Source organism: Corvus cornix, chromosome 2 (assembly GCF_000738735.6).
Source record: "Corvus cornix cornix isolate S_Up_H32 chromosome 2, ASM73873v5, whole genome shotgun sequence".
In the NCBI taxonomy this organism is placed as follows: Eukaryota; Metazoa; Chordata; class Aves; order Passeriformes; family Corvidae; genus Corvus; species Corvus cornix.
Genome location: NC_046333.1, coordinates 111,710,159 through 111,732,424, shown reverse-complemented (window position 1 = coordinate 111,732,424; position 22,266 = coordinate 111,710,159). Strand labels below are relative to the sequence as shown.

The 22,266-nt window shown below is 36.6% G+C and overlaps 1 protein-coding gene across 2 annotated transcripts in view; it reads left to right on the top strand.

The window, feature by feature from the left end:
* PRKDC (protein kinase, DNA-activated, catalytic subunit) overlaps positions 1–22,266 on the top strand; it is an 82,800-nt gene that overhangs the window by 27,461 nt on the left and 33,073 nt on the right. For both annotated transcript variants that reach the window (XM_039548909.1, XM_039548908.1), the window contains 27 exons: positions 83–337; positions 1,396–1,622; positions 2,306–2,514; positions 2,637–2,769; positions 3,817–3,972; positions 4,133–4,333; positions 5,789–5,974; positions 6,910–7,014; positions 8,002–8,169; positions 8,447–8,574; positions 9,556–9,763; positions 10,898–11,076; positions 12,145–12,313; positions 12,820–12,885; positions 13,341–13,413; positions 13,631–13,779; positions 14,989–15,126; positions 15,327–15,446; positions 16,327–16,470; positions 16,692–16,843; positions 17,407–17,538; positions 17,973–18,084; positions 19,476–19,600; positions 19,694–19,843; positions 20,242–20,415; positions 21,226–21,324; positions 21,995–22,205. In XM_039548909.1, the coding sequence (XP_039404843.1) occupies positions 83–337; positions 1,396–1,622; positions 2,306–2,514; positions 2,637–2,769; positions 3,817–3,972; positions 4,133–4,333; positions 5,789–5,974; positions 6,910–7,014; positions 8,002–8,169; positions 8,447–8,574; positions 9,556–9,763; positions 10,898–11,076; positions 12,145–12,313; positions 12,820–12,885; positions 13,341–13,413; positions 13,631–13,779; positions 14,989–15,126; positions 15,327–15,446; positions 16,327–16,470; positions 16,692–16,843; positions 17,407–17,538; positions 17,973–18,084; positions 19,476–19,600; positions 19,694–19,843; positions 20,242–20,415; positions 21,226–21,324; positions 21,995–22,205 (4,169 nt within the window). The remainder of the gene's footprint in view (positions 1–82; positions 338–1,395; positions 1,623–2,305; positions 2,515–2,636; positions 2,770–3,816; positions 3,973–4,132; positions 4,334–5,788; positions 5,975–6,909; positions 7,015–8,001; positions 8,170–8,446; positions 8,575–9,555; positions 9,764–10,897; positions 11,077–12,144; positions 12,314–12,819; positions 12,886–13,340; positions 13,414–13,630; positions 13,780–14,988; positions 15,127–15,326; positions 15,447–16,326; positions 16,471–16,691; positions 16,844–17,406; positions 17,539–17,972; positions 18,085–19,475; positions 19,601–19,693; positions 19,844–20,241; positions 20,416–21,225; positions 21,325–21,994; positions 22,206–22,266) is intronic.

The window sequence follows — 22,266 nt, the reverse complement described above, 5'->3', positions numbered from 1 at the left end:
AGTTCATCTGCCTCTAGTTCCTTGCTAGTTTGAAATGTGTTTTTCCTAGAGAATTTATATTTCTGTTTTTGTTTTTTTTCAGGAAATAAGTCTCCATCTTCTTGGCTGGCTGATACTCTAAAAAGCAGAGGTGTTTCTTTCCTCATTAACAAATTTGAAGGAGGTGGCACCGATGCCAAAAGTCCATCTGGGATCCTTTCTCAGCCAACTCTCCGTGGTATGCAGGAACCCTTCAGTTTACAGGCTGTCATGCAGTGGATGGACATGTTCTTAGCAGCACTGGATTGCTACAATACATTCTTTGAGCTGCAGATGATCAAACCTTATGAAATACTGGGTGAGTGATTAAATGTTGCATTGGGTTCATTCGTGTGTGTTACATAAAGCCCACCCAAGATGAGTTCTTAACTTGGACTGGAAGCTTTTTTTTCAAATGTAGAATAGATGGTTTTACAAACTCTCCCAAAGTTTTCCAATGACAGCTGTAATGGGATGGGGGTTTTTTTGTGAAGTACTGTGAATCTTAAAATGTTTCTTTTTAGCCTTAGAAATGCATCTTTGCATTTCTGAGTCATCCACTTATCAGCAACTTCTTTTACTCTATCTCATCTTCAAAAATTATTCTGTACAGCTAAAATCCCACTGCTCAGAAGAGCAATAGATTTTTATCATATTTTTCTTTAAATCTGTCCAAAGCTTTTTACCTGCTCTTTATTAATATCTGGAGGAAGCTACCAGAAAACAGTGAAAGAAGTCATCTTTTTAATTCAAGCCCTGTACATATTACCTTTCTTCAGTTCCTGATGCATCAATTACGTCAGGTCCAAAAGCCCTGTGTTTGAATTTTGATCAGGTAAAATAATTAACACCTTGTTTAGCCATTGGGTCTGCCAAAAGGTTTTTCTTTCAATTATTCTTGCAAGTCTAAACAAAATGCTTTTGTTCACCGATAGTACAGTTTCATAGTCTTGTACAAGTTTCAGGTGGTCTGTCTGTCAGTGTTATGTCTCTCTTGGTTTAAAACAGTACTGTAAGATCATTGCTGGATGCAGCTAACATAAGGCTAAGTCATGCAAAATTAGGGATTTAAATTTTTTATCCATTTCATTACGTGAGCCTACATCATCATCATCATCATCATTAATCAGTGCTTGTAGTGGTCAGTTTCTGGAGTGATCACTAAGTACAAAGCTGCCCTGCTATTCTATTGCCCAGAATGGTAATATTTAGAACTGGCATAGAGCTTTCAGAAAACACTGGTGTGAGATGTTCATCTCTCTGTTTGTCATCTCAATTTGACTGTTTTCTTCCAAGCATGAAACAGTCATGGAAGAATGACAATATTTTTAAATTGAGAGCTGCTGTATCATTTCAACTAAGTGTGATTCTTTCTAGGTGTAAATGAAAGCTCCTCGTTCTTGGAAGCCGTGCAGTTCTTCCTTGACACTATTGCTTTGCATGATATCCACGCAGCAGAGCAGTGCTTTGACTGCAGTTTGAAAGGCAGCACATTCAGTCCACAGGAGAGAGACATGTACAACTACAGCAAGTGTACCATTATCGTCCGGATCATGGAGTTTGTCACCGTGATCCTGGAAATGTGCCAGCAGGATTTCTGGGAGGTAGCTCTGATATCTGTAGTGGATAAAAGATTCAAATTTTATATGTGGTTAAATATATGTGTTCTGTATATGGAGTACTTGCAATGATTAGTTCCTGTATGATTCCTGATGGCATTAAATGTGTGGAGGTGGTAGCTGCTTAAAAGGCAGAAAGAATTAACACAATCTGCCTTTCTTGAATTCAGTATAGATATTCAGGTTCCTCTATTTCACTTTCTCTATTTGTCCCTCTATTGGTGTCTGTATTTGATGCAATATAAACCATATTTAACTATATAAAGTGTAGTACTTCTGAGTCTCTTAGGAAATTTACACTGCCAAGTTTAGTTCTGAGACTGTGATTGTCTCTTCAGCAAATCTCTCTGATAGTGTGTACAGAGGTGTACATCAGGATTTACAGGTGTATAGTCAGGACTGAAACAGGCCTATGTGGTTTAAAAGGTCTTACTTGCAGTTTGATGGGATAGCATATATCCTATGTCTATTTCTATAGATACCTCATTTCTGTGCATTAGCATAAATGATTGAAAGTCAGACATTTCAATAGGGAAAGTCAGTGAGAATAGGTACTGTTTCATGTTTGTTTTCATTTTAGATAGGATTAATGGTAAGTTATGAAGAATTAAATAGAGAAATCGAAATTAATTTTTCAAGTTTTTATTTTATGGTTTTTTTCCTTCCAGCTGCTTGAGAAGAAACTGCTAAATGCAAGCTTCATAGAGCTTGTGGTGATGACAGTGTGTGATCCATCACATGTAGGCTTTAACACAGCTGATGTGCAAGTCATGAAAAACCTCCCAGATATCTCAGTAAGAGTCATGAAAGCTCTGATGAGATCTCCCTATCAGGAATCTTTGAAACTGTGCATAAAAAAAAGAATCACACCACAGAGGTAAGTAGGGGCTTTCTGGTAAGCATGAGTCCAGAACAAACACTCACTGTGAGAAATGGAAAGTAAATAATGTTGTCTGTGGATGCACTAATGTAACATTATTGCTTCTCTTTCCTCTCTAGCCTTGAGGACCTTTATTCTGTTGATCTCTTTAATTCAGAGGCACGTTTTGATCAAGTTAGGTTTAGTGCTGTCCTTGCTGCCTGCAAGCAGCTCCAGAAATCTGGCCTGCTTCATTCCGTTCTTCATGGTCAGGTAATTGTTAATACAGAAAATAATAGTGAACATTTGTATATTGTAAAGAGCTTTTCCTGTGTAAAAAACCATGATATAAAGAGAGAACAGATCAGATGAAGTTGTTTAAAATGAGATCAACAGTGAAAAGCTAGTGGTGAATGGGATCAAAAATAAATGTTTTATGGTTATTCTACAAATCTTAGTAGCACAAAAAGCTTGAACAACCTTTAAAATTATATTAGCCTTTCTCTGGTTGGCTCCAGACTCTGGAAATCAGAATGTAGATTCTCAAGCTTCCTTTCAGTGAGCTTCACAAGACTGAAAGCTCAAAAATCAGGATTAACTATCCTATAAAGGAGGCATTTTTTTAACAGCTTTTACACAGAGACCATTCAAAGTGATGAGGGAAATTAGGAAAGGAATATGTCCTGTCTGATCAGAAGCAACATAGTGGGTCTGAATTGCAGGAAAACAGGATAAAGAGCTCTGAAGTGTGAGGATGTAGGCTAAATTACTCAAATTCCTTCTACTAAGTTTCTGATTGTAGTAAATCTCTGCTTTGGGTAATTGAAGGAAATCAGGTTATGCAACAGCCACAAAGACTGAGAACTTGTGAATCAGGCTTAACAAGGCTGAGCAAAACTAACAAGTAACAAAATATTTCATTTCTGTGTGCTATCCATCCTCTATATCAACCAAATCTAGATCTCTGATTGCAGTATAGTGATAATCAAGGAGCCACATGGTTTACCATTTGTGTCCCACCCATCCTGACTTAGCTGTTCATTTTACTTCTGTAGTCAAGTAAACCTGAGAAGGTGGAGGAGGATCAGAATATTGGGAAGATTTTCAAATTACTGTTAGTTTGTTCTGAACTTTGTGCACAATAGGGTTGTCTCATTTAAAATGTTATCCCCGAGTTAGAAAGGTGTCTTGTCATGCTGTATTTGCATTGCTTTATAAGGAAATGATTGGCAGTTCAGGTGTTTTAATTAACTATACAGATGGATTGGAATGCCTTTTTTCAGCTTTTATTGATTGTCACTTCTTTTTTGGTTTCCATAGGATGAAGGGCCTCATTTAGTTGGCTCCAAGCTTCTTTCAGTTGTTTATAAAGGCATTGCACCTGGGGGTGAAAGGATATCCCTTCCATCATTAGACATCAGCAGTAAGCAATTAGCTGATAGGCTCCTGCAGCTGGCCTTTGCTATTGATGAGCAGGTAGGACATGGTTCTCCAGTTTCAATACTCAAAATAAAATAAAATAAATATGTTTGGGATGATAGCTTTAAAAAAAAAATCGTGTGCTTTTCTAAGAAATTTTTAAGTGAAATGTAATGTCCTTGAGATAACTCTTGTCTCTATACCTTAATTTTCACAGTGTGAGGAGCTAGTAAGTCTGCTGTTGAACACAGTAGTGTTATCTGTGCCACTATCAGGAGCATCCCAGAACCACCTGATGAATTTCTCTCATGGACAGTATTTCTACAGCCTGTTCTCAGAAACCATCAATCAACAGCTGCTGGAAAACCTGGATGTGATAGTCCCACTTATGGAATCATCTGTCAGCAATCCTCAAATGGTATTGGACTTACTCTTTAAAAGGACAAAGTCAAAAGGGAATGTTTTGGACTTACTCTTTAAAAGGACAAAGTCAAAAGGGAATGTTAGAAGTAACAATTGTATTTTTGTTAGAGATAGGGTGTGTAGTGGGGAAAAAAGTGAATTGGGTTGAATTTCAGACAGCAATGCATTGATAGTTTTTGGTTTGGCTTTTGGGGTTTTTTTGTCTTGACCTACTGGCACTACCTTCATGATCTGTGGCAAACTGGCATTACTCCACGATCTCACATCAAACTGAGTGGCAAGTGCTTATGTATTACCTATCCTGAAATCTATATATTTCAGGATGTCTTTGCATAGTATTTCAGATGAAAAATGTTCTTTCAAAGGAGGGACCCATTTACTGTGCTTTGATTTTCATTGCAGAATGGTCCCAGAGCATGTGGCTTGGATTTGTTTTGGATAAAACTAAACTGAAAAACAAATTCCAGCGACTAATGGGCATTTAGTCCACAGGACCAGGGTAGAGCTAGATCAGAGTATTAAAAAGAAAGACATACACACACACAACCCTCCTGAGCTGAAATAAATACTTTGTCATGTACTCAGTCTCAGCACTGCTTGTTTGGCTCAACAGGCTTCTTCCTGTTTGTCTACTGCACTTATAGAACTCAGTGCCATGAAGGAAGCTTCGATCTGAGAAGCCTTCCTTCACTGCTTCTGATAACAGAAGGGTCAAAAAGACAGATGGAAAGCCTGCTTTTCCTTTTGATTTAAAAGATGCTCAGCAAAGTAGAATCATCCTTTTAAAATAATTGGCTCTTTCATAATCCCAAATGTTATGCTTAGATGTGCTGCATCCAAGTAGTAGTTTAAAACACTTGCAGCATCATTTTTGGTCATACTAAAAATTGTTCAGTTAGACTGTAGAGGAATGTGTATGTTTTAAAAGGCTCTTTCTGGTGATGATTATCTAGTGTTTCCGGTGTGGAGCATGCCATAATACATTAACTCTTTTAAGTCTATCTGATTGATGATAGTGACTAACAGTTTTTGAAGAAAAGAGATTTCAAGCATACTTAGTTCATACCTGCTATGCAAGGGTTGTTTTTCTTTTCAAAATGGATGTGAATAAGTTAGCATATGTGCTATTTTTCAACTTTGCATTTACTAAAATTACCAAGTATTGATCTTTATTCTGGATTATCATTTATTTCTCCATATATACACAAAAGGTATCGGAACTAATTGCTGCACTGCTCTCTGAAACAGGAATAAATTGGAGAGGTGCCTTTTCTTTTGAGAAGGGTGTGCTTTTAATTTCCTGCAGAGACCTTTCTTCTGCATCCTTTTGAGATTTAAATCTAGCATTGCTTTGTGATTCTTCTTTTTTATGACTGCCCATACCACTGAAGTGATCCTATCACCCTTTCATTTGGGATGCAAGAATCTTACCTGTTGCTTTTCCTTCCAGGTTGGGAGCATTTTGAATGGCATGTTAGATCAGAGTTTTAGGGACCGTGCTGTGCGCAAGCAGCAAGGAGCAAAACTGGTGACAGCTGTGCTGAGAAACTGGGAGAAACTGGACAGCTGGTGGGCCAAAGGTTCATCTGCTGAGAGCAAAATGGCAGTCTTGACCCTGCTGGCTAAAGTTCTGCAGGTATGCACTGCTTTATAAAATTCAGGTAACCTTTCTAGTTATGTAGGGATTGCATCTTATTTTCAAGAAATGCTGTTTAAGTCAAATGTTTTATGTTTGGGGAAAAAAGGGAAAAGTTGGACAATGTTAGAATCTGAGTTTTTATTAGCAAAGGACAAAAACATTTGGGACAGGTGGAAATTACTAGATACTGCTCTTCTTCCCCCTACCACCTTTTTTTTTTTTTTTAATTGTTCTCATTTAATTGTTCTTGTTTAGCTGCCTCTTTTCCTTTTGGAGAATTGGTAGAAGTAGAGAGAGTGAACTCTGAGCAGCCTCTGATAACATTCTTTGTCATGTTGGCATCCAGAAAGTCACAGTGGAGGAGTTCTACCCATATTAACAGACTGCAGAATTATCTTTATTTTAAACACTTAATTTTTGTGACATTGAGATTTTGGTCTGGTTTTTTTTCCCCTTATTTTGAAAACATAATTATCTACTTATCCTTTTGGGATTTTTGTGGGAACTTGTAAAAGTAGTTGTCCACAAAGATGCTCAAAGATCAACTGTTGAGCAGAATTTTTATTTTTTATAATTTAATTATTTTAAATTTGAATTGTTTTACAGGTATGTGTTGGGACACAGAATGTGAACTGTATTGCTGTATTAGCTGGCAGTGAACTGACCAGTAGGAAATTCGGCTTTCAGAAGGAACTTAATATTTTTTTGAATTGAAAAATATCCAACATTATGATTTTGTTTATACTGTGTAGGAGCTTTTCTAGTTCTTCTTTTAAAACCAAAATTACTCTGTATGTGGTTTCTGTTAATTCAGTGTGGTTTTGGAAATAAATAAATCTAGCTCAAGGGCTTTTGATTATTCCTTAATACAAATCTCTTTGACTAGTTAAAAAAAACCCAAACTAACTTTTTTATTTCTTTTGTCTTTCCAGATAGACTCTTCAGTTTCTTTCAATACCAATCATGAAGCATTTACAGCTGTTTTTAATACCTATACCAGTCTACTTATTGATCAGAATTTAGGCTTAAATCTTAAGGTAAATTGCTCACTTCTTCAGCTTCCCTACCCTCCCCAGGTTAGAATGTTAGTTGTTCATGGAATTCTCTGTTATTTGGCTTAATTTTTATCACAGACTTACGGGTTTTTATTCTTCTGTTCAACATCCTAAAACCTGTAAATCATCCTTTTTGTTCTTCAGACAGAAGACACTATCACAGATGTCATGTCTTGGTTTAAGGTGCTCTTTTTTTCTCCCTTGATCAAAAGAAAGGAATGTAATTGTTAGGAAGAAGAATTACCATCAGTTGCAAGTTGTCTTGAACTCCCAGGTGTTCACTGGAGAAATGACAGCTAATCAGGCTTTTAGCAAGGAGTGGCAATTCCTACAGCTCATATTATGAGTATTTGTCGAGATTGAATGTCTGTGTCTGCAAGTGTGAGACCAGTACTAATGGAGTAGCTGCTATGTGCAGCTTGGGCAGGAGAGGGAGATAAAGTACTGCAGAGTGGAAGTGTGAGTTATGAAAGATGCTGGAGCATAAAGGTTGGACTAGAATAATAAAAAATTTTATACTTATGAACGTTTTGCATAGTTGCTTCTCAGTCAGCCTGCCTTTAATTAGACAGAGTTTTGTACTTTCCTATGTATTCAAAATAAATAAAGTTCGGGATTTTGCTTTGGCTGCAAGATGATGCATTAAATCAGTGACTTGTACGAGATTGAATGGTTGCTTAAAAGAGCAATGAGATATTATTCATAGCCATGTCAGCCATGAGATATTAATTAGCTTTTAACTCTCACTCAGCAGTGACCTGACAGTTAAAGGCTGTTCTCTGAACCAGTATCTGAAAAGATGAGCAGCTACATAACATATTTTTATTAGTACACTGAGCCATTGAATCGGTGAAAACAGACACTGCTGCTGTTTTGTGGTCCTGTTCACCTGGCTCCATAGTTAGGGAATAACTTATTTTTTAGTGTGAAACTGTATCTTTTTAATGTTTGTTTATTTTTTTTCTTCAGGGCCAAGCAGTGATAATTCTCCCGTTCTTCACTAATTTGACAGGAGAAAAGCTTAGTGACCTTAAGAATGCTCTGGATCAACTTGTAGCTTTCAATTTTCCCATGAGGTCTGATGAGTTTCCCAAAGGAACTTTGAAGCACAATAACTATGTAGACTGCACTAAGAAGGTCAGTATTTTTAACAAAACATAATTAGAAGCCGAAGTGAACTGTGTCTAGAAACAATGTTTCAGAGGATCTGGAATTAAAGAGATATTTTCTGAGCTTACATGAGGGGATCAGCTTGCCTGTTTCTGGGTTACGTCTTTATCCAGAAATTGAATCTACAGAAGCACGTTAAATAAGCACACACTTCTGTGCATCTGCTTCTGATCAGTATTAATCATTAGATGGAAGTGATCTGATCCAGTGTTGCTCTTCATGTTACATGTTGCTTCTTCTTCAGTTTTTAGATGCGTTAGAGTTGTCTCAGAGTCCAATGTTGTTGCAACTGATGACAGAAATCCTCTGTAGGGATCACAGACATTTCATGGAGGATTTATTTCAAGCCAGCTTCAAAAGAATTTCCAGAAGGTTGGTTTAGTCCACTGGATTTTGTGCTTGTTCTCACTGAATTTTTGCTGAAGCAAATGTGCTTCTTGTATTTTATTGTCCTTATAAGAGTGATGATTTACACTATAAAGTTTTGCATAATAGTTTTAATTCAGGTTGTGCTTTTGTCTTCACATTTTCAAAGTATTTCCGAAGTGTGAACAAGTGGCACCAGTTTCCAGATTACGCGTCCAGTGCCTGTGCAAATTTGGAAAGCCTTCTGTAAATAAGCTTGTTCTGAGAGAATCCAGTTGACAATAGTACTTGTTTGTTATATATTTGCTATCCCTATATGATCACTTAAGTTGATAGTACTTAAATTGACAGAGAATTCATTTGTTTGACCCCTTCGAAACTACAACAATGCACTTACTTACTTGAATATTTCCAGGGTGTTAAATTGTAGACTCAAACATGCTCTGTCCACAGAAGAGGTATTCAGTATCTCTTCCAAAACCAACATCCCGGTTTTGATGGGCTCCACAATTGTGGAGCATGTTATTTCCTGAAAAAGTCATTTACCTTATGCCCAAATCCCATTTTTGAATCTTTAGCTTTAGTAAAATTATTCAGAACAACAGATCATCTGGTAGTGGAATGCTTGATAGCCACAGCTCTTTTTTTTCCTTTGGTTTGCCAACATCCTTCACATGTTCCAGATAATAGATATATTTTTTTTAGGTTTCTCAGTGAAAAGGACCTGAGAAAGTTAATGTTTGCTTTAGGATTAAATTATTAAAGATACACAAACAAGTTTGCCATCTCTTGCAGCCTAAGAAGCTGAGGTGGGTTTTTTTGAGAGGTGCGTAATACTTGGTGGTTCAACCTGATCTTGCATGTCTTGTAGGATAATCTAAGAGGGTATGAATGCAGACAGTAAAAAATTTAAAAGTCCTAAGGATTTGAGATTTTAAGTGAAGTCTGGTAAAAGAGTTTTCATCTTGAGATTTCCATCTTGTTTAGGAGCACCACTGACAAACAAGTGATACTGTTGGACACTGTTCACAAAATGTTCCGAAATGAAGAACTTCTTTCAAATACTGCTCGTCAAGCATTTGTGGATCGGTCCCTCCTCACTCTCCTGTGGCACTGCAGCTTGGATGCACTGAGAGAATTCTTTGGCAAGATTATAGTAGAGGCTATGGATACACTTAATTCTAGGTTTACAAAGGTATGAATTACTTTTTTTAAATTATTTTTTTTAGGGTTAGGGAAGGTCTAATAAAATGTTGATGTTGGTATGTACATTTTGCTTAACTTCGAATGAAACACTGATAAAACGGGTTTCCTTTCTAGTTTTCTGTATCCTGGAACAGAAGCATGTGCCAGTTATATAATTTGATTGTTATTGATAAGCTTTTCTTTATATTGATAAGCTTTTCTTTATTCCCCAACACACTCTTCCTTTGGAGTTAATGCATGTTTGCATATCTATTGTGTATAAAAATTGAAGTTGGAATGTTAGCTATATATATCTAAAGGGGTCTGAAGTTCTGTCAAAAGCAAAAACCCATTTTAACCTCGAAATATAAAAGCTGTATAAAATTGTAGCCTGTTACTACATTTTTGGAGAGGTTTTCAACCTCTATAATGAAAGCTCTGAAATTAGGTACATTACTTTTAGAGAAAGAAATACATCTGTAATCATTGCAAAGATTCTTCTGCAAGGGATTAGGAGCACAGTTCTTCCTTTCTCTATTTACAGGCTGTCTTCCAATTTAAGAATACAGTTGTGTGCAATGATCTTGTTGCCAGTGGAGGTCTCTGCTCTTGCTATAGTTCTTCACTCCCATGGTTTTTCTGGTGCAGATGTTCAAAGGCAGTAGGACGAGCAAGATGCTGAAATGACCCGTGTTTAGTAATAGTTATTGAAACAAAATGCTAAAACTAAGATTTATGTAGGGTCACCCCCACCATGTTCCTGTTGCTGTAAATGTTGGTACCAAAATGAGGTGCAGAAAGAAACTCATGAATTGAATGATACCAAGGATAGTGACAGGTGTGAGTTTTGCTTACATGTGTTGTGAAGCTGAGCTGTCACTTGGTACTCTGCTTATTTTCCTCCAGTATCCTTATAATAATTTAGGTCAATTGTAGTTAACACAGCTCACCAGACAAACATGGGTCAACACAGTTTTAATAACTGTACTACACAGGAACTCAGAGTCTGTCAGTCTTTTATTATTGTCAGCTCTTTCCTCTTTTAGAAGGTAGAAGTAAGCTAAAGGCTGTCTAAGAGAACCTTAAAGTAACTGTGGAACCATTTAGAAAGGACAAGATCCAAATTTTGCTTATTTGTTTCCAGTCCCATGAATATACTTTTGATAAACAAGTCACCAAGAAAATGGGGTATTACAAGCTGCTAGAAGTGATGTATGTGCGACTTTCAAAAGAGGAAGTTTACTCCAAGGACTCTAAAATTAACCAAGCTTACTGTGGCTCCATGAGTGTAGAAGGAAATGAACTTACCAAGACATTAATAAAGTAAGACTATTGTTTATTTTATTACTTTATGTTTCTCGTTAGGTTTTGGCCAGATTTGCTTTTTTTAAGTAGGCCATATGAAGCAGAAGATGGATTTATTCAAGGGTAAATGTCATCTCTTACATAACGTTTGATTTTAAATGAAATACACAATATTGAGTTTGCATTGATAGCATGATCTGCAGTGTAAACTTACAGTCCTATGTCAGGATAACTTTTGCCCCTGCTTTTGTCCTTTTCTTTTTTTAATTTGTTAAGCCTGTGCATTTATTTCACCTCTTCAGTATGATTCTTGGCCTTTAATTTGTGTTTTCACAACTTCAGTTTCAGCATACTCACACTTTCATGTGGAGTATGGTTCTGTGTCGTAAAACTGATACTGATATGATTGATGAGAAGACAGGATGGATTTTCATTTACATTTCATAATACAGCAGCACACCCAGTAGTAGTTTGGCTTAATCATCACTGCAAAGGGGGACAAAAGATAAGTACTACATATGTATGTTAATTAGTATTGTTTAGTTTGTTTAATATTCAGAGAAAACCAGAAGATGCCTGAATTGCTGTTTGCTTTGTTTTGTTTTAATTTTTGTTTTACAATACTATGTCCTATGAGGACTTCAAAGAATTTCTTGGCTATGATTTGCAGACCTATAAATGGCTTTCTGCCAAAGACCTTTAAAAATCACATCTAAACTGGTTTTCTTCAGCTAATCCATAAAATACCTTAGCATGAGTGTCCATTCATAATTCTTGGCAAAGGACCATGAGAGAAATTTATGTATGCATCAAAACATGTATTCATCTTACCTGAACATTACCTGTCATCATATTCCTGACATTAAGGACTCCTGTGTAAATAGTTGGGGAAGTTTTCTTTGTCGTTGCTGAATGGTTCCATTTTGGTTCCATTTACCTGCAGAATACTTGAACAAGTCTGAGGTGATTTAATCGGATACTGCTCCCTTGAAATTCTGTTGATTCACTGGTCTCTGATTGGAACTCTTCTTGTACTGCTTAATAAAAGACTTCTAATGGTGTTTTCTTGCCTGTTTGTATTTCAAGGTCATGCTACGATGCATTTACAGAAAATATGGCAGGAGAGAGTCAACTGCTGGAGAAGAGGAGACAGTATCACTGTGCAGCATATAATTGTGCTATTGCTGTCATCAGTTGTGTCTTCACTGAAAGTAAATTTTATCAAGGCTTTCTTTTTTCAGAAAAATCAGAAAAGGTGAGAAGCTTTTGTTGCTGTTAGAAGGCTTCCAGAGCATGAGACACAAAGTGATGTTACCTGATTGCAATAAATCAAAGAATGAAACCTGAATGACATGCAATTATACTAACAAACTACCCAGTGAGGCAATAGAAGGAGTGGTAGCTGATGACAGTTTTACCAACTGTTTGGGAGTGAGTGAAGTAGTAATACTGTTTTCCTTCCACTCCCAATTGATTTTCTAAAATATGAGGAAAAAGCCCCTATTGTTTAAGTTCTCCAAGGCTTGGAATGTACTTGAATAAGAGAGACCTTTTTACAGAGTATATTATGTGCCGTGAATTCTTGAGTAGTTAAATAGCAAAATTCTTCTTAGAGTACTGATGTAGAAGAGAAAACATGCCATACTTCCTATGTTGTACATTGATCTGTTGAATTTCCTTAAAGAAGAAATACATTCAAAGCAATTGTTATTGTGTGCAGCATTATAATTTTGCTATTTCCAAACATGCTTCGGTTTGCAGAACTTGCTGATTTTTGAAAATTTGATAGACCTGAAGCGTCAGTATACATTTCCTGTTGAAATTGAGGTGAGTGAAATTTCTGGCCTTTAGTATTTCCAAGTAAAAAAAGGGTATGAGTTAACAGTGTAGTTACTGAAGACCAGGTCAGTTCTCACATATGGAGAAAGAGGGTTCTGTAGCGGATACAAAAAATGGAGTATTCCTCTAATGATTTAAAATACATTTTTCTGAGAGAAATCCAGACCTGAAATTTGTAACGGACCTGCAGTGTGTATACTTTTAACATACTTTTTAGTGTATTTATTTTGACAGTGAACAGCTGTAGGAATAAAAAATTCTGTTGTTTTCATTTAGCACTAAATAATCATTTACAACATGAGATTTCCATTCATGTTAAATGGTTTTGATCTTTTTTTTGTATCCCAGTAAATAAATAAGTGTAAATAAACTGTAATTTTTTTTTTAACTAATTAACTATTTTTTAAAATTAAGTAATTAGAACTTTATTTCTTGCTGTTTAGGTGCCTCTGGAAAGGAAGAAGCGGTACATTGCTATTAGGAAGGAGGCCAGGGATGCAGGGAATAGCAGCCAGGGTATGAAAGTTTATTTATGGCAATGAAAGAAATGCTTTCTTACCTTTCTTACAGTGTTTCTTGATGTGTTCTTAGTTGGCTTCTACAGTAGCAGGAACAAATAAAAGCATTCAATGTATTTCATCTAACAATCAATTCCCACCTACCCTCAAGTTTTAGTGGGCAGTAAAAGCTTGTAATTACCTTGATTAATGGACTGTTCTTCTCTCCTGTTTAGATGAGCCCAAGTATTTAGCTTCTTCATCATACATGATGGATAGCAGTTTGAGTGAAGAAATGAGTCAGTTTGATTTTTCTACTGGAGTCCAAGGTTTTTCTTATAGTTCCCAAGATGTCACAGCTAGCAGCACTCGTTTCAGGAGAAAGGTAATTTAATGACTTATGGGCTGTGAGAAAGACAAGTTTTATGCTTTTGAGCAATTGCATACATTTATTGGGGTTGAGAAAGAGAAATTTCTAGTCTTCTGTATTTGTGCTACCTGATTGAGAATGAGTTTCTCCAGAAGATGATGGAGGGGACTTGAGCTGTTTTCTGTCAGTCACTTTTCTTAGTTCTTCTCTCCAGTGTCTACAGCTGGAGAAAAACAATGCCCTGTTGGGTTTCTAAAGCTGAGCAGTGTGAGTGAAGTCCAGCCTGAGTTGTAAAATGATGGCTTGTGACTGCACTCAGGCACATCCTCTGATGGTTGTGTTTTGCTGTTAGCCATCAGGTTTCATCGTTGCCCTCTTTTGGTCTGTGACAGAACTGGCTGTATCATTTGCATGGAATAAATAATCAAACAATTGTTTTTGCTTTTCTGTTGTGGCAGCTTGTATTTAACTGTTGCTTTTGGGAGATATTAAATGCTGTTCTTTGAAGACTTGAAGTTGTGTTCCTTCTGCAATCAAAAGATGTCTCACTAGCCCTAATGCTGATAGAATAAGATACCTGGTGTGAAACAGACAGCTTGTAAAAGTATCATAGACACTGAAGACACAATCTGTCAAAATAACTGTTAACATTGGTGAAGATAAACTGTTTCCATGTTTTGGAGCGAGGAGGTGTTTTAGCTGCAGGGAAGTTAAGCAAGATAGAAAATACGCTTCTGGTTTGCCTAGTAATTTTGTAATTTCTAACTAAACAATTTTCTTTTGTGATTAACTCTGTGTCCCTGAAAAGAGCTGCTGCAGATGCTAGTCAATGTGAAACAACACATCCAATGAAGTAGAGCTTTCCCTCATGTGTTAACGCATTCTTTGAGCTATGAAATGAAATCATTTCTGTGAGGTTCAGCTTAACTCCTCCTCTGCTTTCAGCATTTGCCACACCTGTCCTGGCAGGTAGTAAAGTCAGAGTAACATAAAGTTGGCATCTGTCGGCACAAAAGGTAAAGGACGTGCAGATCTGCTGCGTGCATTTGGGAGGTGTCTGTTTGAACAATACGTTTGATGTATTCCCTGTTGCACACACCAAGTGTGTAGTGAAATCTAAGCACAGATAAGATCAGGATGACTCATGGCATGATTGGGATTTAAAATAAAATGCAGTGTTGTTATTAATCATAGTAACGCTTTTTTTTTTTTTTTTTAATTAAGGAGCCCACAGAATACAAGGTTTTAAACGATGAGATGGAACTGGAAATGGATGAATTCAACCAACATGAATGTATGGCTTCTATGACCACTCTGATTAAACATATGCAGAGGAACCAGATCACACCCGAAGTGGAGGAGGCCAGTATTAGCTAAAAAGTTGGCATTTTTCCATTAACGCTACCAAGAAAAGAGAGTCATGATTGAATCCTTTCATTTTTTCATTTTTTTGGCTATATTATGGTGAAACCTGTGTGGTTTGAGCTTGGGGCTTTTTGGCTTGGTAAGCCTGTTTGGTGCAAGAAGTGATTTGACTTTTTCTCATCTCATCTAAATTTCAGGGAACAGTTCCAGTAGCTCTTCCTCTTTGGATGAAATTTCTTCATGGCAAATTAGAAAACCCATCAGTACCATTAAATATTCGCCTCTTCATAGCAAAACTTATTGTTAATACTGAGGATGTGAGTAATTTTTTTTCATAATATAAACTGTGTAACTCTTGCAGGGTAAAATATTTCATCAGCTGAGACCTTGGGGGCATTCAAATTGAGTAGTTTGCTGTGATAAAAGGGAGTGCATTTATGGCCCAAAATTCCAGATAGTACAAGTATTTTGAATGTATTATTAATACTTTTTCTCCCATACTCTACTTCTATAAGTAGAGGGTGTCCACCATATGTGTCTTCTGGAAACCACAAGTAATGTATTCATTGATACTTATGCAAAAGGTGTGGCTGATTATACTTTCCATCTTCACAGCAAATACAGTGTTTTATTAATGGTCACAGATGAGTCTTATAGAAACACTTTGAGTTAAATTTGTTGCAGAAAGGTACTAAGATAGCATAACATGTCTTTGCTTGAGAAGAAACGTTTTCCAGCTCACATTCTTGGGTAAAACATTCTCAAGCTATTTCATACAATTATTTTAAAGTATAGTGGTTCTGTCTGGAATATTCCAAATCCAAAAATGCTGAATTTCAGAAATATTTCAAGAAACTTTATACCCATTTAATGCTACTTTCTTAGTAAAGCTGTCTGAAATGGAAGGATAGATGAATGGCATACTCTTTCAAATCCTCTACAGACAGATTTTCTATGTGAGAGCCGTACTATCTGTGCCCTGGTGAAATAATTAACTTTCTGTGGTTAAAGGTCTCTAAGCAAAAGTGAGAAGTGTAGTTATGGATACTTTTTATTTTAAATTTTTTATGGTTGTTGCCTCGAGGGTTGAGCAAAAGTGCTAAAGAGGTTGGTCTAGCAGTCTTACCTGTAATGTTTATTGAACAGCAGGTTGCTGAATACTTGGGTAATTTGTACTTTATCATTGATTCTCTGTAGGTATTCCGGCCTTATGCGAAGCACTGGCTTGGTCCATTGCTGCAACTTGTTGTTTCTGGAAATAATGGAGGTGAAGGGATTCATTACATGGTAGTGGAAATAGTAGTTACAATCCTTTCCTGGACAAGTGTAGCCACTCCCAAAGTAAGGAAATGTGAAATTCATTTTTATTATTATTGTGGCTGTTTGGTAAAGAATGACTGAGTTTGTTTTTATGCTCTTAAATAATTTTATGCATCAGTCCACTTTTCCATTTTACAATTCTTTTACATATTAACTTCAAACATAACTTGATTACTTACTTGGTTTCGTAAAATACATCTTCTCGGAGTCACTATGGTTATTTTTGCTCCTGGTCTTTGTAGGGGAATATTAAGGATGAGATTTTAGCTAACAGATTGCTTGAATTCTTGATGAAAAATGCCTTTCACCCAAAAAAAGCTGTGTTCAGACACAATCTGGAAATCATAAAGACAGTTATAGAGTGTTGGAAGAAGTGTCTCTCCATACCTTACAGGTAAACATTTGGAAAACTGCTTTCTTTTATCAGTATTTCAAAAATATAAGTGAAGGGTATCAAAGGACATGGGAAGGTAAATTCAGCTGCTATAGTAAACTTTTTGTCCCTCAAGTGGACAGTAGAACTTCAGAATCAAACTCTCCAAAGACTGTAGATTAATTTGAAAAGCAACAAGGAGAGAGATGGGAAAATATGTAAAGGATTATGACAGTAGCAACTAAAAGCAGTAGTAATCTCTACAAAGATGGTTTTTTATTTGAAGTTTTGGATATTGTCATTGAATATTGGTGCCTTCTTAGTAAGACTTCTGCTATCTGCCATGCTCCAGAACTCGTCAAGCATTTGTGTGGGGTTACAATCTCTTTTTAGTTGTTTTGGGGTGGGTTTCTTTGCAAAAACTTCTTCATTAAAGCTAAATATTTACTGCTTTCTGACAGTATCCCTTTGGTGGGTTGTACACGTGCATATATATCCCTGTATACACAGGCAGTGAGTGATTTAGGGTGCGTCTGTTTTGGGGTTTTAATGTCTATCACTGCTTTTGTGTTTTTATCCAACAGTTTAATATTTGAAAAGTTTTCTGGTGGAGACCCTGATACAAAGGACAATTCAGTGGGAATTCAGCTGCTGGGAATTGTTCTTGCTAACAATATGCCACCCTTTGACCCAAAATGTGAAATAGATCGTGTCAGGTGAGAAATGCAGATTTTTTGTGAATGATCTTGAAAAAATCTTAAGCCAAAGAGAGCAAGTTTAATTTGTCAGCACGATGTATGGGAGCTTGTTCTTTGGAATCCCTTGTCCCTCCCATCATCCCTTTGTTATCATCTGGCAGATGTAATACTTTCCTAGCTACAAATTGCAGACCACATTTATTTTGGAAAATATCTAGAAGAATGTACTCTTTTTTACGGTGGGCCCCAGGGTTGCAGTTTTGTGGACATTATTGGAGTCAGGAACTGCTAAAGCAGGGATTTGAGGCAGTGCAAGTGGAAAATCCATGTTGTGCTGTCAGCTCTTCTGAAAGCAGTCACTATTACTTTAGGCAGCTCAGATTATTGTTTTGCTTCAGTTTAAATTTGTGTGCTGGAGTAGTGGCTTGCAGCAGGTCTGTCTTTTGTGCTAGGTATTTTCAAGCTTTGACCAGCAACATGGGCTTACTAAAGTATAAAGAAGTTTACGCAGCTGCAGCAGAAGTGTTGGGACTTGCTCTTCAATACATTGCTGAGAGAGAAAATGTAAGTGAACTGTATTTTGTGTTTGACCATTCCTGTCTTAATTTTATATTTGTCTGTATGACTACTCAATTCATATCCAAAAATGGATGTATCTAAAACTCAACAGTCTTTATCCAACAGATTAATTAAAGATTTAAACTACTAACTCAACAGGAAAAGAATTTGAGGGCAGACTAAGTGCAGAATTTTTTCCTTACTCTTTTGGATCTGTCAGTGAATGATCTCTTTCTGAGGCTTTGTTCAGCTTTTGCCAGCCAGCAATACTAGCGCAGTATGTTTTAAAATTGGGGGGTTTTTAAGAGGGGAAAAAAAGGCAAGTTGGGAGGTTTGGAGCTACCTTTTGAATAACTGTATCTGAATCCAGTTTTTTTATAGGTAAGGGATAAGATGAATGCAAAACTGTTACTCACCAAATCCTACAATACTAGAACTAGGGGATTGTGCTTGATGATCACAGAAGTCAGTTTGAGACACATGCTAGAAGTACTTCTTCACACAATGGTTAGTGAACTTCTGTAGTCTGGTGCCAGAAGAGGTTCTAGGGGTAAATAGATCAGCAGGGTCAAAGAGAAATTAGGGAAATTAATGCACAAAAAAATGTCATGGACAGGTTCTAGATACAACAGACAGCAATGTACACTCAAAGATCCCTAATCTAATGACAAATGCATGTTGGATTGTGTAAGAGAAAAGGAGGACAAAATGCAGCCAGGATCATGTGTTCCCCCTAAATATAATTCTATAACTGCTATTCAAGACAAAAATACCAAGTTGTTGGCTAAGTAGAGTATTAGCCTGACCTTGTAGTTTATTCTTCCTTCTCTCCTTATATCCTTACTTCTTTTCCCACTTAATTGCATTCTGGTTGTTCTTTCACTGTTTGTAGAGCATATTTCATAAATCTTCGTGAGTCTTTCTCAGTATTCCGAGTTCCATTATAAGCAGTGTTTTGAATAAATGAGAAAAGGTGGTCTAAATTTTATCCTCAACAAGGCTTATTTCTTTGATGTTAATTGCAGGTTGCTGGTTGTTTTTCACCTTTTTACTAAAAATGTCTTGGTTTTTTACATTCATTGATTGGAAATTTCTGTACTGAATGAGAAGCTGCTTAATATTTGCATAAGCACACTAAGCAACTTGTACTACAAAATTAAGGTGTTGGTTCCAAACCAGTCAAAGGAAGCTCAAAAATGTGTTTTTCAAGCAGCAGTCATGTGTTTCAGCCAGGCAGATCTGTACAGGACCCATGAAGCACCATGAATGTTAAGATGAGTTGGATGGATCTTGCCTAGTGAATTGCACTAGAATCAAACAGCATAGCAGCAAAACAGTGTGTCATTAAGGTGGTTATGAGTTTCATGGGTATCCTTGTCTGTCTTTCTCATTTTCAGATACTTGAAGATCCAGTTTATGATTGTGTCATAAAACAATTAAAACATCATCAGAACACCCAACATGATAAGTTTATTCAGTGCTTGAATAAAGTTGTTAAGAATTTTCCACCTCTTGCTGACAGGTGTGTGATGATTTATGTGATGAGTTGACTGTAAATCTAGAGGAATAATAGAGAATAACTTGCTTTTCTTTGTGGGCTTCTGGCTAAATTAAGGTTTATGAATGCAGTATTCTTTTTGATACCCAAACTTCATGGTGTGATGAAAACCTATTGTCTGGAAGTAATAATGTGCCGGGCAGAAGAAGTTCCTGATCTCCACTTGCAGTTAAAGAGTAAAGACTTTATCCAGATCATGAATCATAGGTAAGTAGTCAAGTGATTGATTATGATGGATAGTTAAGTTTCTTGATAACATACATTTTTACATTCAGAAGAATTTATAACTCACCTTCACTTTTTGGTCATTGCTCTCCTAATTTGAGCTAATGTAATCTGGGAATTAAGATGGTTAGCTCTCTGTGAAAAACAGACAAAAGCCCCTAAAATAGCCTTAGGGTGAAACACCAGTGGGATGTCAATTTCTGAGGTCTGTATTAGTTTACTTGTATTCTTACTCTTAGGTTGAATCCAAAAGTATTTACCTAAAGCCCTTTATGCAAAACCAAATACTGTTGCTAAAACATAAACTGATCTTCTGGTTCTGTGTGTAGCAGTGATGAGAAAAGCAATGTAACTGGGGTTTTTTTTCCCTCTTCTTTTAGGGATGATGAAAGACAAAGGGTTTGTTTGGATATCGTGTACAAGATGCTGTCTAAATTAAAACCACTAGAACTTAAAGAACTTCTGCCTGGAGTTACAGGGTTCATTTCTCACCCTTCTGTCATATGTCGACAGCGCATGTATGATATCCTGATGTGGATTTACGATAATTACAGGTGTGTGTTCCCTGCACAGGCAGAGTGAAAGTGTTTGTAAGAGTCTTCCAACTTCTTGTCGCTTGGTGAGGGATTTTTCCAGTTGTCAGAATAATAGAGTCTGTGATTTGCGTAACTGGCTCTGGCCTTTGGTGGCAATTTTATCACTTCCAGTAAGGGATAAATACTTGGACCAGAACTAGGGCATTGCATCACCACAGCAGGATGGCATAAGAGGTCTTAACTTTGATGTTCCAGCTTTTTTTCTTGTTGCTGGAATTTGTAACTAGTGAAAATTATACATTAAAGAAATTTGCTTTTAGGTAGAAGATACATTAAGGCACGTGGGCGTGATCTGGATCCCTTCAGTCTGGTAGTATAAAGATGGTCTTTCTGCTTGACCCCTTAGAATAGGGAACAGGCACGTGACAAGTGGGGTGCTGTTGAATTATCTAACTTAGTTGGGTTTTATGTGCTTTTTCCCAAGATAACTGTTTGAATGGACAGTTACTGTGAAGAAAAAGTACAGGCAATATTTACTCCAGCATCACTTGTGAAAAGCATTCTCTGCCTGTTTTTTCAGATTCAACCATGCAAACATCGTAATAAATACCTAATGTATTATTTAGCTTATTAGATTATTTCTTTGATAAGTAGTGGATCTCCACAAGGCATTTTTGGCAAGGAAGACCTCATGTTATGTTGTCATGCCAAGTTGAGATTTTTATCAGAGGGCATAATCTTCCTTTTTGTTTCACCATCCTCATCCTCTTATTTTGCTATGGATTATTTGAGAGAAGTCATTAATAGATATTTTTCTCCTACCTACAGTGATCCAGAAAGTCAAACAGATGAAGATTCTCAGGAGATACTCAAAGTGGCAAAAGAAATGCTGCTTCAAGGACTAATTGATGAGAATGCTGAACTGCAGTGAGTAGAGCGTTGTGGTAACTGTCTGAAATAAAAATACCTACATTTCTCTTACTTTGTTTATAGCAAAAGAGTTGATCCTTAGAGGTTTTTTGAGTATTTCAGTGTAAAAGAGCAACACTGAGATAATACCATTTCCTTTTCTTCCAGTTTATAAAATTGTGTCCCATGGTTTTACACCGAATCTAAGTGGAGCATTTGAACGAACTTCTAAGCTGTGGGGAGGTTGTTTCACTATGTTAAACCTAATTCTGCATTAATGTTCTAGAGTTTTTGAGCAAGGAGGACCCTCCTATACAAACACACAACAGTAGATTAAATGTTGGATTTTTAAAATTTCTCTTGGAGGAGCAAAAGATAGAAGAGGAGATCTTGGTGCTTATCTGTACATAGCACTTCTCAAGAGGAAAACACTTGACAGAAATATTTTGTTCAGAGTAAACCTTTACTATCAGGCAGAGAACATGGTAGATGAATGAGGAATTCAGTGTAAATCAGTGGAAGATTAATGGCATTAAAGTGTTTGTTGAAGGCTTTAAAAGCTTATTGTTCTGGAGGTTTTTGTTGGTGTGGTTTTTGGGTTTTTTTCCTTTTTAACTTGACTTTTTTAGAAGTATTTTTCTTTATGTTTGCAAATAACCAAGAATAACTTTATTCTTTGCCTTTGCAGATTAATTGTTAGGAATTTTTGGAGTCATGAGACAAGGTTGCCCACAAATACTCTTGATCGCATGCTGTCCTTGTTGAGTTCTTTATATTCCACCAAGATTGAAACACAGTACTTGAGTCTAATCACAAATTTTCTACTTGAAATGACTAGCAGGAGCCCGGATTATTCCAGAAAAATATTTGAGCATCCACTATCTGAATGCAAATTTCAGGTGAATTGTAATGTGCTGTCCTGTATGCAAATATGTGACAAATTCTGTTCCTTAATGTAGT